The sequence below is a fragment of the Acomys russatus genome, chromosome 11 (assembly GCF_903995435.1).
Source record: "Acomys russatus chromosome 11, mAcoRus1.1, whole genome shotgun sequence".
NCBI lineage: Eukaryota > Metazoa > Chordata > Mammalia > Rodentia > Muridae > Acomys > Acomys russatus.
Window position 1 is genome coordinate 23,219,584 of NC_067147.1, and position 17,724 is coordinate 23,237,307.

Genomic DNA, 17,724 nt, shown 5'->3' on the forward strand with positions numbered 1-17,724 from the left:
GGCAAATGCACCCCAACCACGTTGGTGAAGACTTTCATGCTACCTCCGCCCTGTTGAGAAATATTTCTTTCGCTTGCAGCAACACAGAGAAAATAGAATCAATTAAATACTGACTTCAGTACCTATAACTTTTCAATAGAAATCTCTTTTCTTAGACTGTACCTGGTAAGAGGGTTTTACAGTGTAGTTATTACTAAATGTCTGTCTAGTTAGAGCTGTTTTAGCAAATGGCTGTAGAACAAGCTTGTCAAACAGGCAAGGCTGTGTGTGTTTGTTTTTTTTTGGGGGGGGGTAGGAAAAAAAGATAAACAAATGCATAATGTACAGAGAAACACAAACACTTCTGTGATTACAGAAGAAAAGATCCCAGAATGAAAAAAGAAGAAAAACAACAACAAAAAGTAGTCAATAATCTTGCTGTACTTCTGAATGGCTACACTTGGCCGATTTCTGACAGACCATACATCATTTTGCATAACTTCATGAAATCATCTTATAGGTTCTATTTGTATGAAAAATTAAATATAGAGTTGTCTAATGATTTGATTATCCCAAGGCATAGGAAATGTTTTTCTCCCATCCTAAATTAGGAGCAAAACATTTGCACTTGAAAGGACAAAGGTAAATCCCTAAAGGACAAGAGTCCATAATGGATAGGTGAAGGTTTGGTATACATCTCATTGGCCTGGGTCAGGAGGGTCAGGATAACTCTAGGAAACAATTGAAGGCTACACAAGGAAGAAGGGACCATTTATTACTATAATGATGGATAGGGTAGAATAAACAATTGAATGTAAACCTAGAGATGGGGTTATAGCTGCAAAGCCATGTGTGATGTGCGCTCTTTCTGTCTTCATCTCTTTCTTTTGCTTCCTTAGTTTGTCTATAGGCCAGGTGTATCAGACTTCATCATGCATGTAACACTAAACAGTCTTGTTTGTAGATGAATACAGACAATAGCCCCGTTTCCTGTAACTGGCCTAGAAAACTTAAAACTATTCTAAAAAGACACTTGTGTCTCTCATTTCTGACAGACTATTGAAGCAATGGACACACAAAGAAATGGAAAGTTCCCCAGGAATCACATGCTAGGGAAAGGAAAGACTGCTAATCAGAGGAGAGCCTTGTCTCCCAGAAAGAAACATCAAGCAACTCTTATGACTTGTCATATCACCTTATAAGTTGAGGCTGAAACCCAGATAATGGTAAGTCAGTGGTGATCAGGACCATATTTTGTGTGGAACTGTTTAGATGTGCTGTCCTTGGCCCTTTATTTAAACATTGATCTTATTGCAGTGAACTGGAGGTGCCCTTAGGACTTAAGAAGTTTGCTGGAACTCTTTGACGCTCTTCCCAATATAGCCACTTTGAAAGAATAGCTTTACATATTCTCCTTCCCTCCCTCCCTCCTTCCCTCTCTCCATCCCTCCTTTCTCTCTTCTTTCTTTCTTTCTTTCTTTCTTTCTTTCTTTCTTTCTTTCTTTCTTTCTTTCTAGTTGACCAATTGTGAACAGACATTCAAGCCTTGTTTATTAGAGTTGCCAGGGCCCATTTTTTTGTCTCTGAAAACTCTGGTAACACAGATATCCAAATATTGTCTTTAGATACGAAGGCACAATAACAATTTTTAAATACAGCTTCTGGGCTAAACACAATAAGTATTGCTGTGTATCTAGCTTTACTTTACTGGCTACCATGGTGACTATTGGAGGGCTAAATAAAAGGAAGGACATAGGAATGTAAAGCTGAGAAAAGGCACTTTAGGCAGAACTCTGCTACCTTGCCATGCCACCTTTGCCATGTGTAAATACAACATTCTTCCATTTAGAAGGATATAACAAGCAGGGGCCATCTAGGAAGGCAGAGAAATTCTCACAAAAACAAGTGAATTTCATGTGGCTCATCTGGGACTTAACTTCCAAGACTAGAAAAAAACTGTTCCATTTTCTCTTACCTACTTGTGCAATGGCACAAGTTGCCTAAGAGAGAGATGAACACGTAGCAGAATGTGGGAAAACATGGAAGGCAGAAGGAAAGAGAAAGGAGGCAGGGCGGATGCAGGAGCAGTGGGGAATGAATTGGGAGGGAGAGAGATGCAGAGGGTGAGAGAGGAGGGTAAACAGGTAGGCGAGAGTCAGAGTGAAGAGAATGACAGACTGTGTGTGAGAGAGAAAGTCACAGACAGTGGTGCTGGTTATTAGCTGCTCAGGAGCAAAGCCTTTCTCTGTATGATATCTAACCTAAGACCATAATGATGAGGTGACTGCCTTAAAAATGATAGTTTTTCTTTCTAAAGAAAAAGTGAGAAGAGAGAGTACATACTTCATGACTAAAAACAATCTAAACAAACGTTAGAAACAGAAAGAATGATATAATATTTCTAAACCCATCTTGAATAGGCTGGAGAGGGAAGACAATGCTGTTCATATAGAGGAAAAAGAACAGGGTCAGGTAAACTGAAACTGTCAACTTACAATGGTTATGTAGTACATTTGATTAAAAATAAGATCTTGCTTTTGGATGCAGAATAACATGTAAAGTGCAGTAAAATGAAAGTTAAACTAGATAGTGTAACATAGTTTCAGTGTAGAGGGTAGAGTTGGTGGGAGCTTGGTTTACAGAAACAACATGCACAGTGACAGATTGCACAGGTGAGAAAGCAGAGAATCACACAGCCATCTTTGGTTTTTGGCTCAGGATATTTGGAATTACAATGAAGCTACATATGCTGCAACATACATGAGAAATAGCTGCATAAGACAGATGGACAGAAAGAAAGAGAGAAAGAAAGAAAGAAAGAAAGAAAGAAAGAAAGAAAGAAAGAAAGAAAGAAAGCTTAAATTTGATCTGGAGAACATTGGGAATCTCCAATGCATCCAAGTGAAGACACCCAGGAGACAGGTTTGACTTAAGTCTAAATCTCCAAAGACAAAAGTAATGTGAATAATTAATCATAGCTGAAAACAGGAGTCCTTTGGGATAAAAAAAAAATATGAATACTAAGAATAGAGTTGAATAGGTAAAGTCAAGGTTAAACACTAGAGGTAAGCCTCCTAGGAAGAATAATAAATGAGATAGGTAAGGGAGGATGAGCGGCAACAGTGACAGGTGATAGAATAACACACATTTAAAAGATGCTCCATGGGTGAAATTAATTCTAAGACACACAGACTGTTCTTCAGCGAGGCATACACTCAAAGACAATTCAAAGTACAGTACACTAGAATTCTTTTTTTTTTAAACTTGTCTCTTCATGGATGAGCACACACATAGCACCTATGAACACAGCCACAATAAAGACTAAGGCATGGACTGCAGGTTCTTCATGATGTGTGAAACTATCTTAGTCTCCTATAGAAAAAAACTGATTCCAGGCAACCTTACTGCATCAATTAACTTGAGTTTGTTCTCTCCTATTTGTTTTTAAGTGATCAGCCCCTTAAGCATGGCATGAACAACATATGCATATTTTGCAACAGATGAGTAAGCAAAATAATTTAGAATGGACCAAGCCAAAAAAAAAAAAAAATCACAATGTACGTTAGAGTTTTGTACAGAATATCTATCCTAGCAGCATGACTATTGACTTTGGGCAATTAGAAGCTATCACGGACTGGAGATTATCACCCCAAATCATCCTATTGTAGGTGTCAGGGATGAAGACAAAGGGGCCATATGATTCATGGAAAGAAATTAAGCACAAAAAAATTAAGCACACTAAAAAAACAAACAAACAAACAAACAAACAAACAAACAGGAGAAAGGCTAGGCTCAGCTGAGGAAGAGCGTTCCTAGCTCTAGAGTATAAAGCTTCCAGGATTTCCTGACCTAATAGAGCACAGGTCTCCAAAATCAGGCATGGGTGCCCCTGCTGAATCACATCAATTCCTCAGACCTGGAATACGTTGAGAACAGACTGTTGACATCATTCTCCCAGTGTGTGCTTGTTTAGATGAAAACAACAGGGTCTCTAATGACACATTTTGTTTTTCCTTGCTCTTCTTTTAGTCACATCCTCACAGAAACTCTGACTCATTTTGAAAATAGCAGAAGGGTGTTGCTCTAGGACCCACTGGGTATGTTTCACGCTATTTTTTTTTTTCCCTGCTATGAAGCAAAACAGCTTGACCTACAAGTGCTCTTAGTAGCCTGAATAAGCCATGCTTCCATGATGCTACCAGTCTCTTTGGGATAAATCTGGGATCAAATGCTCCAATAAGGGATGTCTACATTTGAGATACTCCAGAAGTACAGTGAAAGAAAGGGCTAGTCAATCCTTGTGCTTTAGGGTAGATACTTAAGTACTGTTTATCCAGTCTTCATTTAAAAATGGAAAGTAAAGAAGTTAGCCTATATAGCTAAATATGGAGTGTTTATTATTCACCTGTAGGCAGCAGGACACAAAAGTCAATATGATATATTGTCAACACTTAGTACACGTTGTATGCATGTACAAAATGTCACAATGAATTCCATTCACCTACAAATTAATTTGAAATGAATGTTATTATTTCAACAATTACCTGGCATCGGCTAGCTAATAAGTTGCATTGTACAGGTTCAATACTTCTCTGCCTTCTTTTCTCTTCCCACCTAACTGCTGTGCCCTTTGCACACGGAAACTTGTTATTTCCTCTCAGTCAGCAAAGACAGGTATTACTAGACTTAAAGGCCATGCAGGCCAGATCTCTCTCTCATGGTCACCTCTGGACCTCCCCTCTTGTCTGTTTCTCTCATAACATTAAAATGGAAGCAGCATAACAGCCTCTTAAGATTTAAATTGTCATATAAGAAGGTGCAAGTTTCAGGGCCTTATTGAGGATCAGTAAGACAAATTTTCTCCTTTGTGTTCAAAAACAGATAATTGGCTTTTGGCCCTGGGTAGAGGTAGGACATTCTGATCTGCTCTGTAGACTAGATCATTCTTCTGTCTCTTCCCTTGAGTGCTAATCTAGCTGGGCCTACCAATCTCCAGAAGATCACTCCATCAGGAGTGGATTCCTCCGAAGACATGTGATGGCAACAGATGGACTAAGTATCCCCTTGGTGAGATAATGTAACTTATTTCCACCCCAAACCCCAACCATATATAACTGTTCTTCAGTAGTCTCCATGCACGTGTGACAGAAGACTTTAAGAATTACAAGCATTTAAAAATCAGCATACACTTATACAAAAGATGTCATACATTACCAAGACAAAATAGCCTTTTGTTTACCGAGCTTTGAAATGTATTGTAAAAATTGCCCTGGCAATTCCTCCCCCTCTATCTTACCTAGTCATCTGTCACAACCTACTCTCTCCAGGAGACATTCAGCGGTACTTCCTCCCACCTCCCTTTGCCAATAAATCTCTTTGCTTGAATAATTCTGCACTTCTTCTCAGCAATCAAGAACCAGCGATGCAAAGACCCACAGCAAAACATTAGGCAGGGCTTGGTGAATCTTTTGTAAGGGGAGATGGGAGAGGAAGGATTGAAGGAGGCAGAGAGGTCAAAGAAACTACAAGAAAACCTACAAAATCAAATAACCTAGGCCCATAGGATTCATGGAGACTGAACCACCAACCAGAGAGCATCCATTGGATGGTTCTATCCACCCTCCCTCACATATGTGTAACAGATGTACAGCTTGGTCTTCATGTGGGTCTTCCAACAGCAGGAGCAGAGGCTGCCTCTGACTCTGTTGCCTTGATTTGGATCCCTTTCCCCTAACTGGCCAGATTTGTCTAGTCTCAATAGAAGGAGAGGCTACCAGTCCTACTTGATATGCTAAGGTGGATTAATATCCATGGGAAGTCTCCCTTTCTTAGAGAAGAGTGGGTGGGGCATAAGGGAAGAGGAAGGTAGGTGAGAAGGTGTGACTGGGAGGAGGAGAGGGAGGGGAAGTTTCTACCAGAAATGAATGTAAATTAACTAATTAATAAATTAACTAATGAATGAAAAAGAAAAGAGAAAAAAAATCTCAAGCACAAGTAACATGTCAAAGACCAGATAAAAAGCTGTCATGATTATTTTTCTTAACAAAATAGAGAAGAAAATATCATGTATATGTAATAATATAGTAAGGTGCATATCACTTTAAAAAATCAAATATTTTATTAAATAGTTCTGTAAGTTGTGTGTCTTAGGATGAGTCAAAGGAGAGGATAAAAAGTTGGAAAATACTAAGTGAAACCAATACTTGTTGTTTAGGCTCTCATGATCCTGAGGAAAGGCTAGCCCTTGCAATCAAATTGATTTGGTGATCCTGGCATTTGATGAGTCCCTCCACAGAATGTAGAGTCTTTCAATAATTTCTTTCTGCTTGTGATGATTCGAACAAGAATGGCCCCAACAGGTTCATATGTTTGAATGTGTGGTCCCCAATTGGTGGAACTGTTTGGGAAGATATTAGAACATATGGCATTGTTGGAAGAAGTGTGGCCCTGAGGGGAACTCTGAGGTTTCAAAACCCTACACCATTCCCAGTTAGCTCTTTCTGCCTTATGCTTGCAGATATGACATAATCTCTCCAGATTCTGGCTATTAGAAATGAAGCTGCTAGGAACATAGTTAAGCAAATATCCTTGTAGTATGGCAGAGCATCTTTAGGGTATATGCCCAGGAGTGGTATAGCTGTCTCTGAGGTAGCACTATTCCAAATTCTCTGGGAAAATGCCAGACTGATTTCCAAAGTGGCTGTACAGGTGGCACTTCCAACAGCAATGGAGGAATGTTCTCTTTTCTTCACATCCTTGCCAGCATGTGCTGTCATTTGAATTTTAGCCGTTCTAGTAGGTGTAAGATGGAATCTCAGCATCATTTTCAGTTGCATTTCTCTGGTAAGTACAGATGTTGAGCATTTCTTGAAGTGTTTCTCAGCCATTCAATATTCCTCTGTTGAGAATTCTCTGTTAGGTTCTGTACACCATTTTTTTTAATTGGGTTAGTTTGTTTGGTGATGTTTAATTTCTTCAGTTCTTTACATATTTTGGATATGAGACCTGACAGGCTGTGGTCAGATGGTCGGGGAGGAGGGATCCTCCTGTCAGAAGTCTAGGGGAGGGGAATAGGGCAGAAGAGGGAGGCAGAGTGGGAAAGGGAGTGAGGGGATAACAATTGGGGTATAATATGGATAAATCATAATGAAAAATAAACATTTTAAAACTTAAAAAAAAAAAAAGAAGATGTAAGCTCTCAATTACAGTCCCAGAACCATGGCTGGCTGGCTGCTGCCATGCTCCTGACAATGATAGTCATAGACTCTAACCTCCCAGAAGGTTAGGCCCCAGATTAAACGCTTTAGTTTATACATTGCCTTGGTAAAGGTGTTTTGTCATGACAACAGAAAGCCAAGACCATATCCCAAATAGATACTCTCACTAGCATAACTTTCTTTCAAGATTTCTCTCTCCTGTTTTCTGGATCACTATCCTTAAATCCCTCCTTTTCCCCCTTTTCTCTCTCTATGTCTCAACTGCCCCATTCCCTGGCCACCACCACTACCATGGGATTATCCGTCCGCTAAACACTGTTTCTTCTTTTATTCATCCATGTTATCAAAATCTGCAACCTGTTTTTTTTCTTAAAATATCATTATTTTTTAGGAATCTTGTTGATAGAGAATTAAGTCCAAATGTCATTTACTTGATGAGAGGGGAGATATAAAAAATAGAAATTTAACCTTCCCTTTGACCTTAACACTATTGTGCCAATGGATGGAGGAGTTAAAACTCCTTTTGGAATTCCATGCTGGGGGAGGCCAAAGGCAGAGAGCCTGTTTCTACTAGAAACAGGCTTCACAATTTTGACAACTTATCTGGTCACCTTGTAGGACATTCTGGAGCCACAATAATGACAGGCAATTGATAGACCAGGCCACATATTGACCAGTTCTACTTAACTATGCGTATATATTGGCCTTGATTTAAACCTAAACCTTATATCAGTAACGCCTAAAATAGACTTGGAAGCCACAAGATTTTATCTGTTCATCTTCCCAATGTAGCCACACTGCACAAATCTCCTTTCTCTGTTTTCACTATAATATTCGTTTTCATTGGCATATGGGGATAGGCAGTTGAGCCTTGCTTGTTAGGTACTGGCAGGGCACTGTATTTTACCATAAAACTCTAATAATACAAACTCTGCTTTGCTTTCATGCCCTGGCCTCAGACACTGCATTGTCCATCCTGCAGCCTACTTCCTACAAAGCTTGGTCCGAATGTTCAGTGTGTATACTACTGCTGTGCTTTTCATAACTCCATCTGATTATTTATTGAGTGTTTCTGTATAGTTCTTGCTTCCTGAAGTTTTTTCCTCATGTCCTAAAACTCACATGAATACTTTATTTAATGTTGAGATCAGGACTGTATGCTACTGGAATTGGGAAATGCTAGAATTCTTCCTAAGATTGGGAAATATCTTTTCCCCAGGACTACAATCTAGCCCCATTCAAGCTATTTTTTCTCAGTAATATTGTAAGCAGCTTGAGAGCAAGGTTCGCCTTTTAAGTGTGCATTACAAATTAAAATGCTGACAATAAAAACAGTATGGTGCACCCTCTGTGGTAAATCATGTACTTAGACTTTAGTGTCACAACAATCCTGAAGAATACACATATACAATCTAAATTACTCACAACCTCTTGAACTGCTATGTCAATGTATTTGCTTACTAAAATGGAATTGTAACTCACAAATCATTACAGTTTTGTCATGTTTGATCGTGGACATGTTTGGAGATATCTGCAATTTTGATTGCCTAAAGCACACTCTTCAAGCTGGGGCGTCTGAAATGGTCATGCTTTATTCACTCTTTGTTTCACTCCTAACTCTGTGAACAAGTGTTTTCTGCATGGTCTATGTAGTACCATGTTACACACACACACACACACACACACACACACACACACACACACACACACACACACACGGACAGTTTCACTGTTTAAAATGGCCACAGTATAGCGTGATGAAGGGCTCTCCAGTGATATGAAGAACAAGAAGCATACCGTATGTTTTCCACTGGAAGAGCTTAAACTGGGTGCCTTTCAGCAGGAAAACAAAGCAATCAATGGTCAATGTACAATAAATTCATGAAAATGTTGTGACCAAATTCTCAAAGAAACCTAATCCTATGTTTGGCTAGAGACAAGGGATTCAGTGGCAATTCAATGCTTGCTATTGTTTTAGTATAATTCCAAGAATAATGAAAATCAGCTGTACTTTTGTATAACACTTTTATATTGAACTGCAAAGATGAAGAAATGTATGAAAATAATGCCAAATAAGAACTTACACATATATGCTTTAAATTTTCACTGGTTAAGTGCTATGTTTCCCGATGAGGAGCATGTAAACTCAGTCCTCCTTTGATACAATGAAATTTGGTGTGAATTGTTCCAATGGCAAAAATTATAAATAGAAACATTCTGTCTCTGAATTGGAGTGTGTGTGTGTGTGTGTGTGTGTGTGTGTGTGTGCGCGCGCACGCGCATTACAGAAGATGTGTACTATTATTGGTATTAGCTCATCCAAGGTGAAACATACTTTAACTGTGATACCCAAAGAGGGAAGTAACATAATTTTATGAGGAGCTTCATTTTTCCACATTCTCTTGATGAGGCAGGGTATGCCTGGCATGTACCACATTAAACTACCCTCATTCAGAGGTGGTGAATTCTTGTTCATAGCACTAACATTCACATTTACACTGTTATATTGTGATGCTTCTCTCAAGTGGTGTTTCAAATTTTTGGTATTAAAAATTAAAGACTAGATATTATATACATTTTGATGACTGACATTAAGATGCAGCTGCCAAAGAGAGAAGGCAATGGCGGGCAGTGGCCCTGCTTTGGAGTTAACTCTATTGCATGTTAAGATAACTATAACTACCCATTTTAATACATTGAGTTGATATAGCCAAGGAGTAAAGGGACATAGCAATGGTTTGCTTGAAAATTAATGGCAAATATTATTTATACTTATGATAAGCAAAGTATAAAGTTTATCAAGTCCTTATTATCTTAATTTGATCATGAGAAGCTCCATACAATTCAGAATAATGAGTTTTATAGTTTTCTTGCTTTTACCTTTGTTGTTAAAGGCAGATCATGAATAATAAAATAGACATTTATTCTAAGGACATAATTTTATATGGTTGATGTTATAATAATGATATTTTAAGTAAGATTAATAAGCTTGGACATATTTTTGTTTCATAATTTTATGGATTCTTTAACAGAATAGCAATATTATGGCTTAAGAAGTTGTTTAGCTACACATCAAAAGAAAAGGTTTTTAAAAAGTGAACAAAATAGGGAAAGCTCACTTAACAGTGATTAAGCTCAGTGAATGCTTTTCCAGAGGATCCGGGTTCAATTCCCAGCATACATATTGTGGTTTATGATCATACATAATTCCAGTTCTGGGGAACCAGATACCTTTCCTCTTCTCTCTTCTCCAGGTGCTGTATACTTAACACACAGGTATTCATGCAGGCAAAGCAGACACACACACACACACACACATACACACAGTCTAAAAAATGTAAAGAGAAGGTTTTTTCTTCACATTAAAAGCAGAAATTTCTGCATAAGCTAAAGAGGGAAGGCAACAACCATGTCTTATGTATTTCAAATATTTAATGGTAAGTTAATAGTCCTATGGATTTTTCTTTAAAAATATTTTCATTGATTTCTCAGGTCCTGAACTCTAATTATTAAATGAGTAAAGATAAAAATGTAAGAATACAATGTTCTCATGGTATTTAAAAACTTAAATCAAAGCAAATTTTTGTGGCTAGGTTTCCAGCCCAGACAAGACTGTAATAGGTGATGGGGACACTCTTCCTTCAACATATCAATTCAATCTTTTGTTCATGTCAGCATTTCCAGCCATTTCAAATAAGAGTTCTGCATCTAACTGTATTCAAAGGCATTGTACCTTCATAGACAGTTTTTAACTAATCAGCCTGTAAGCTCTGGCCATTGTTTCCCAACTCCAGGGTGGAAGATGAGGGTGATGAAAGCAACCCAAAGACAATTATTTCAATATCTTATTTCTTTTGTTGTCATTAACTCAATAAATATTTGCTGTTTGTCCCATGGTCAAGATTCTATACTAAATTTATTGTGGGTGATGGGAGGGAGCATTGCTATGATGCAAAAATTTCTTTTATTTATTTGATTTTTTTTTTTTTTTTTTTTTTGGTCCATTGAGTGCTAAGATGTAATGACATGCAAGGAGAAGATGGTGGGGATTTCTGGAAGTGACAGGACTCAGATTAATTCGCAAAGTCGAGACAGACCAAGGTTGTCTGAAAGCAGAGGAACTAATGTCACGAGGAAAGAAGAACATGCAGTACATCTGGAAGACAGTAAGTGGTTTATTTGACTAAAGCGGTGGTCAGTGAGGGAGATCCACCCGTGCCTGAATAGGGACAGCATGTGATGAACATAATCAATAGCGTTCTAGCTCGCAGGGTCCAGGTTGTCACTCAAAAGGACATGGAACTTCTGCTGACACAACAAGAGCTGTCCCAGAGCACCTACCAGGAGAACAGTGTGCATCATAGGTACACATTTAGACTAAGACGTGCAGGACAAACAAAGGAAAGAGGCCACAGAAATAACTAGGCTGAGATGATTAGAAGCTGGCTTAGTGACAGTTGGACTATGGATGAAAGAGTGGCAGCAAGAGGATTTCTAAGGCACACCCCACAGGAAGGGAAGATTAAGGAAACCTAAACAGTGTTGGACATATTGCCTAGGAAGTGGTGATTTTATAATAAAGAGCAGGAAATGCATGAGCACCTACATTTCAGGGTAAAAAAATTAGTTCCTACCATATTAAACCTGTTGTGCCACATCATGAAACATGCCCAGGAGATCTCAGCCATGGCAAGCTGAAGGGCAGGGGAGACTGAACACAGCCATCAACCCGAGTGTTCAATGAAGCAAAGAAGACAATGGGTATACGCAAGTTAGTTTGTATTAGATTCTTAAAAGTAGAATAAGAGAGATACAATTTCTCGAAGTACTTGAGGAACTAAAATTAATTCCTAATGAAACTGGAGGGAGGCTTGCTAAGCTGGCATTTGAAACGGCTTTTAAGTTTTGAGCAAGGATTGGGATAGGTTAAGGAGAATTCCAAAGAGGATGGTGGGTATACTAGGCAGCTGATAAGATACCAGTAAAGACAGTAAAATAGAGAAATGCATCATCTTCGTGAGGGAAAGAGGAAGACACGTGTGCTTAACACTCTTGTAGACATATGAGATTATAGAGACTTTCTATCTCATAGAGAAATGAAGAAAGAGGGAAGCAATGGAAGATCATGTCCTGGACTACACCAAACGACAAGTGACCCAGGAAGACTACTTTATGTAAGTCAAATCAACTAATTTCATGCCCGGACATTTGGATAAATTAAGTGTTGAATAACTGAATCCAAATGTTTCCAGAATTGTCTGGTGTCACATACTTTTCATGCCAGCTCTTGAGAGTCAGAGGCACACTGGCATCTGAATTCAAGGCTAACATCATATACTCAGTAAGTTCCAGGTCAAGTAGAGCTATATAGTTAGACTATGTCTCAAGAAAAAAAAAAAAAAGGAAAGAAAATAAGAAGAATAATAATGTTTCTAATATAACCCATAAGTCTTACTTTTTTTTGAAATTTAGCACTAAAACCTTCAAGTCTTATATTTTTGACAAATCAGAGACTTTAGTGTTATGTTCTACATGGTAATTTTTTTCTATGTATATGCTTCAGGTTTTTAAAAATATATTTAATTTTATTTTATGTCAAGGACTTCAAACATCTTTTCTGTCAGTACTAATAGAAATTTTCAAAGGGTAAAGATGCATGTGGCTCACTTAGTTTCTTATGAAAGTAGACTATTTTATAAGAAAAGTACTACTTCAAAATGCTTGAATGATTTTAATTTTCTATCAGCACCTCTTCTATTATTGCCATTTGCAGGTAACCATGGAGTTGGCTTGGCCTACCTGCCTTGAGAGGCATGTATCAGTGGTTTTTCTGGTTAGAGTCCATGGCTCCTGGGGCAAATGTGTCTTCCAGTTCCTGAGAGACTTATGTGTTCCCTGAGGCAGTGAAGTGTTCAGGCCACTTTCCGTTTCTCTGTACATTCCCTTGGTAGTCAAAGAAGCATGGAAACTTGGCAGGACAATTGGTCTTAGACATTAATCTTGTGTACCCTTGATAACTTGCAAACTTCATTATATCCTGGAAATTACAATTGTATTGATTCTGGAAAATGCCATTATATTCAGTTTCTGATAAAGCTATAGAAACGATTGCACACAACAAAATTGCCACAACACCAGTTGTGCTGTGGCCCCTTTAATCTGGCCTGATTTAATTCCTCACAGCCATATCATGTGACCCAGGCCCAGTTAGTAAGTGCAGGTTCTGGCAGACACTGGTGCTATGGTATGGACCTCAGCATGGAGGACTCCTTCGTACATAGACTTTCCTCTGTATATGGGATCATCTAAGTAATATTCATACCTGGACACAGGCCAGCACATTGTTGTCATGAATGAATGACTCCATCATTCACACAACCGTTCCCTGCCTTCCAATAATTAATTTAGCAAAATCCAATAAACCACCCCCCCCAAACAAAGAATAACACCCTGTTCGGCCCCAACAAAACACCTAATTTGGCAATGCTGGCAAACTTACTTTAAGGAGGGTTTTTTGTTTGTTTGTTTGTTTGTTTGTTTTTTGAGATAGCAGAGTTGCATTCATTTTTCTGGAAATGCAGAAATCATCCTAGCATAACATTTTAGTCTACAGCAGAAATGGAGTTAATCTGAAGTACACACTGGCCTTACATTAAGCATGTTGTTTGCCACGCTTTGTTTTAATGGCAAAAGGCAACCCTCATTGGGCTGAGTACATAGCCTCTATTATGGAGGTGAATTATGCTGCTCTAAAGCCTTCCAGAACAAGGTCAAAAGGGCTGCAAGGAGCTGCTGAGTTTCTTATTTTTCCATCTGCAATAATCCTCTATGTGCCTTATACTTTCAGACAAAATAGTTCTCAATGTTAAATATGCTTTCCATGTTTCCAATAAAAAGTCACCACACAAATGTTACACTATGTCTTTTTTTTTTTTTTTTGCATGCTGTAGATAATATGCTTTCATTATACCTAATGCACTTTTAATAGTCTCCTATGGCAAGATGGTGATATTAAACGTGGGCATAAAATATCCATGATATCACCCTGAATCTGCAATAATGGTTTTTATTCTAAGGTTCAAAGCACTTCACACATATGCCTATTTGGTCTTTCCTTGAGCTTTAATGTGAGCATTTTATGCTTAGGATATCAAGGTGCAGCATTCCTAAGGGGACTGAGTTCTCTGCCAGAGTCCACATTATACACAGTAAAGATGTTTCTACAAAGCCATAAACATTCTTTCCCTCCAGTGCGGCTGCCTCCAAGGTGAGTGCACTGCTGTCTGGGCATGGGGGACAAAGGGTGACCACACTTATACTGGTCTTGGCCTTCAGGGTTCATTTTTCTTACCTGGACACCATCTGATGCAGGGATGTAACTTGCCCTTTTAAACGTGTCTGTCACATTTCTGAGGATTTCAACAGACACTAGAAGATCACCTGCATAGAAATTTTTTCTCTGAGTTAAATCCAATAATGTCTTGGTGACCTGGGACATTCCATCACCTGCCAGCATCCGCTGCCCCTTTGCAAGGTGCTCTTTAATCTGTATGGTCAAAAGAACAAAAAACACATCAGAATCTTCATTACTGTTTCTATTCATATCTTCACGCAAAACTCTTTGCTCAGCATACTTTAAAACAGTCTTGTGATACTTTGGATTTAAAAACAGTAAATTCTGTATATCTTACAGTTTGATGGGTTAACAACCCAGCATGCAAAAACTAGTGTGGAAATTGTATAGCTCCTTCATAGTTGACAGACTTCTTTTTTTTCAATTAGAGTGTATTGAGAAAGTATCTTACAAGTGTAGAAAAAGTTTTAAACTATTCCTACATGTAACAAGTATGGGAAGGTATTTAGGAGGGTGTGATCAAAGATGGGAGAATGTAAGTACTTTGTAATAATTGTTCTCAGCATCAATTTTGGTAATATCTACTTTACCATCGTAGAAGGGGCTACCAGTGCTTCTCTAGAGTGTAAGGATCTAGGTCTTATCCCAAGCACACCACACATCCCCAGATAAAGAAGAAATAAAAAAGAAAGCACATCCTGGAAATCCTAGCAAGTGGGAGGTTGAGGCAGGATTGTGAATAAAGGCCATCCTGGGTTGCCTGAATTCCAAGCAAGCTCAGGTGACATAATGATCACACACAAAGTTACGAACACAAAGACGTGTCACAGAACAATCTTAATACCTCAGTTTAAGAAAAAAAATATGTAAATATTTGAGGCTAATTATAATGCAATAGAAAGACAATGTTATATTTTGTTTTAAAAGTAATAAAGATGCCAAAACAAACAAAATAAAAATAATAAAATAAAACAAGACAAAAGCAAAAGCCCTCTTAACAAGGTTGTTAGCAGGAGAAGAAACTTCTGAGAGATATAATTTCAATGAGTGTGATGGCCAGAAAACAAGAGTGTCAATCTTCATGTGCTGCTGGACTTATAGTGTACGAAGAGAAAAGCTGTATATACTATGTTACATTGGCAAAGTATGGAGGGGAGGGAGAGCAAACATCCAAGAATGGCTAACGTTTGTCATGGCAGCATTGTTCTCCTCTTTGCCTAGTTGTAGTCTTAATGTCAGTTTCTATGGCATGAATCTAACATGTTAAATCACAACACACATACACACACATACACATGCATGTTCACACACAAGCATATACAATCATACCCACACACACAGAATTTAGCCATAGATGGGCACTATTCCTTGGACTAAGAACTCATTGTTATACCACAATAACACATGGCCACACTGACGTACAGTTCTCTACCTAAACTTCTGAGAACTGTGGGCAATTTTTTGTTTTGGTCACATGTTCCATGACTTATTTTTTTTTATCATGCTATGATATTCTATCTTTTCCTTCATTTATCTCTTACTAAGCACTCAGATTTTTTTCCTTAAGATTCTAAACAGACAAACAACATTAATAAATTCCTTCCTGACGTCCTTTCTTATACATACACCTTTCTTACCAAATTGAGTATTTATTATTTATTGTCCACCTTTCTGTTACACACAGTATAGCGAAGATGCATCAGAGTGGATTCAGTTGTTATGCACTAAATATTCCTCTACAGTGTAATGCACTAAAAAGAGCTTCAGAGGCGTGAGAACCGAGACTGTGAAGCATGTATCTTGCCATTGGTAGGAAACTGGTTTACCGTTTCTCCTACAATACTTGAAGACAAATAAATCTGTGTGGTAAAGGGCCTATAAAATTATTGTGTCGATCAAATGAACTTATACAAACCTGAGATAATCATCAGCATAAACAAGACAAGGAAGGTTCTTTCTTTACCATGAGCTGAGTACCCCATGGTAGGACTCAAGACTCGTAATCTTCATCCTCATTTTCTGTGGTCTAGTCTCTCATCCTTTCCTTTTCCTTATGGACAGAAGAGTACACTCCTGATCCTGGACCTGTGCGTTTGCATTTCCTTCTGTATGAACTAGTGTACTCTTTTTTTTGTGACTTTTTCAGAGAGCTTTGATGAGAAGATGCATAATGGTCTCTTTCTCCTTCTCCTTCCCAACAACCTTAATCTAGCCAAATATATTCAGCTTTACCTGACATATTTGGTTCATTTTGTTGAGTGTTATAATTTTGTCATTGACATGACTTCATGGATCAAATATTGAATGAATGAGTTAGATGGATGAATGAATGAGTCACCTTCTAGGTTCACATCATTGCTAGATCCTAGGAGTACAGCAGTAAAACTGAGATCCGTCATATCTCCTTCCAGACACTGTCAACTGCAAACACTTGTATCAAAAGCGTGAGCCAAATCGACAGCATGTGATAAATAACCCTCCTGACTTGCAAAGATATTATAGCATGAAGGCTAAAAAAATTGGTGCTCATTAAAGGAGGTTTAGAGAGTTTTGGAGGGGCATGAAGTGAATGGAACCTAGCCTGAAAACGCTACAAGTTAGGCCTTCAGTTTTGTACTTGATATGTGCAATTCAGAGGAGAAAAGGGCTTAGGTTTTTCCTCATCATGAGCCAGAAGCAACAATAGCTACAACTGTGAATACGGTCTGACCGCTTTCTGTCTGGTATTTTACAATCTGCCTGTGTATGGGAATCTGAGAAGATGTGTGTGTCAGAGATCTTACGGGTGTTTCCCCTCAAGAAGAAGCATCACAGAATTAACTTGAACTTTTAAGAATAAAACATTCAGGCATCCATCCTTTCTGCTTTCTGGAGACCCAGTTATAGGAAGCACTGGATGAACCATCCAATCAGAGCTAGGAAAGCTAGCTTTTCTCTTCTGTGTTAGCAACACATCTAGCCTGACTCAGTATTAAATTAGCCTTGCTGCCATCTGACAGCTGCTTAGCAGGCTTATCTGAAATGAGTTGTGCTCAGTCCAGTTCTTAGCAAACAGTTGCTCAGATCATTCCAGTTCTCACAATTGGCAGTAATTAGCATCCTTTCTGACATTGTTACTGAAAAGTACCCAGCACAAATACCTTGCAATACTTTTACATGCTGGTGTAGACTATT

General features: G+C 38.4%; 1 protein-coding gene across 2 annotated transcripts in view; it reads right to left on the bottom strand.

Moving 5' to 3' along the window:
• The window catches only part of Adgrb3 (adhesion G protein-coupled receptor B3), a 707,858-nt gene that overhangs the window by 389,910 nt on the left and 300,224 nt on the right, over window positions 1–17,724 (bottom strand). For both annotated transcript variants that reach the window (XM_051153002.1, XM_051153001.1), the window contains exon 10: window positions 14,548–14,742. In XM_051153002.1, the coding sequence (XP_051008959.1) occupies window positions 14,548–14,742 (195 nt within the window). The remainder of the gene's footprint in view (window positions 1–14,547; window positions 14,743–17,724) is intronic.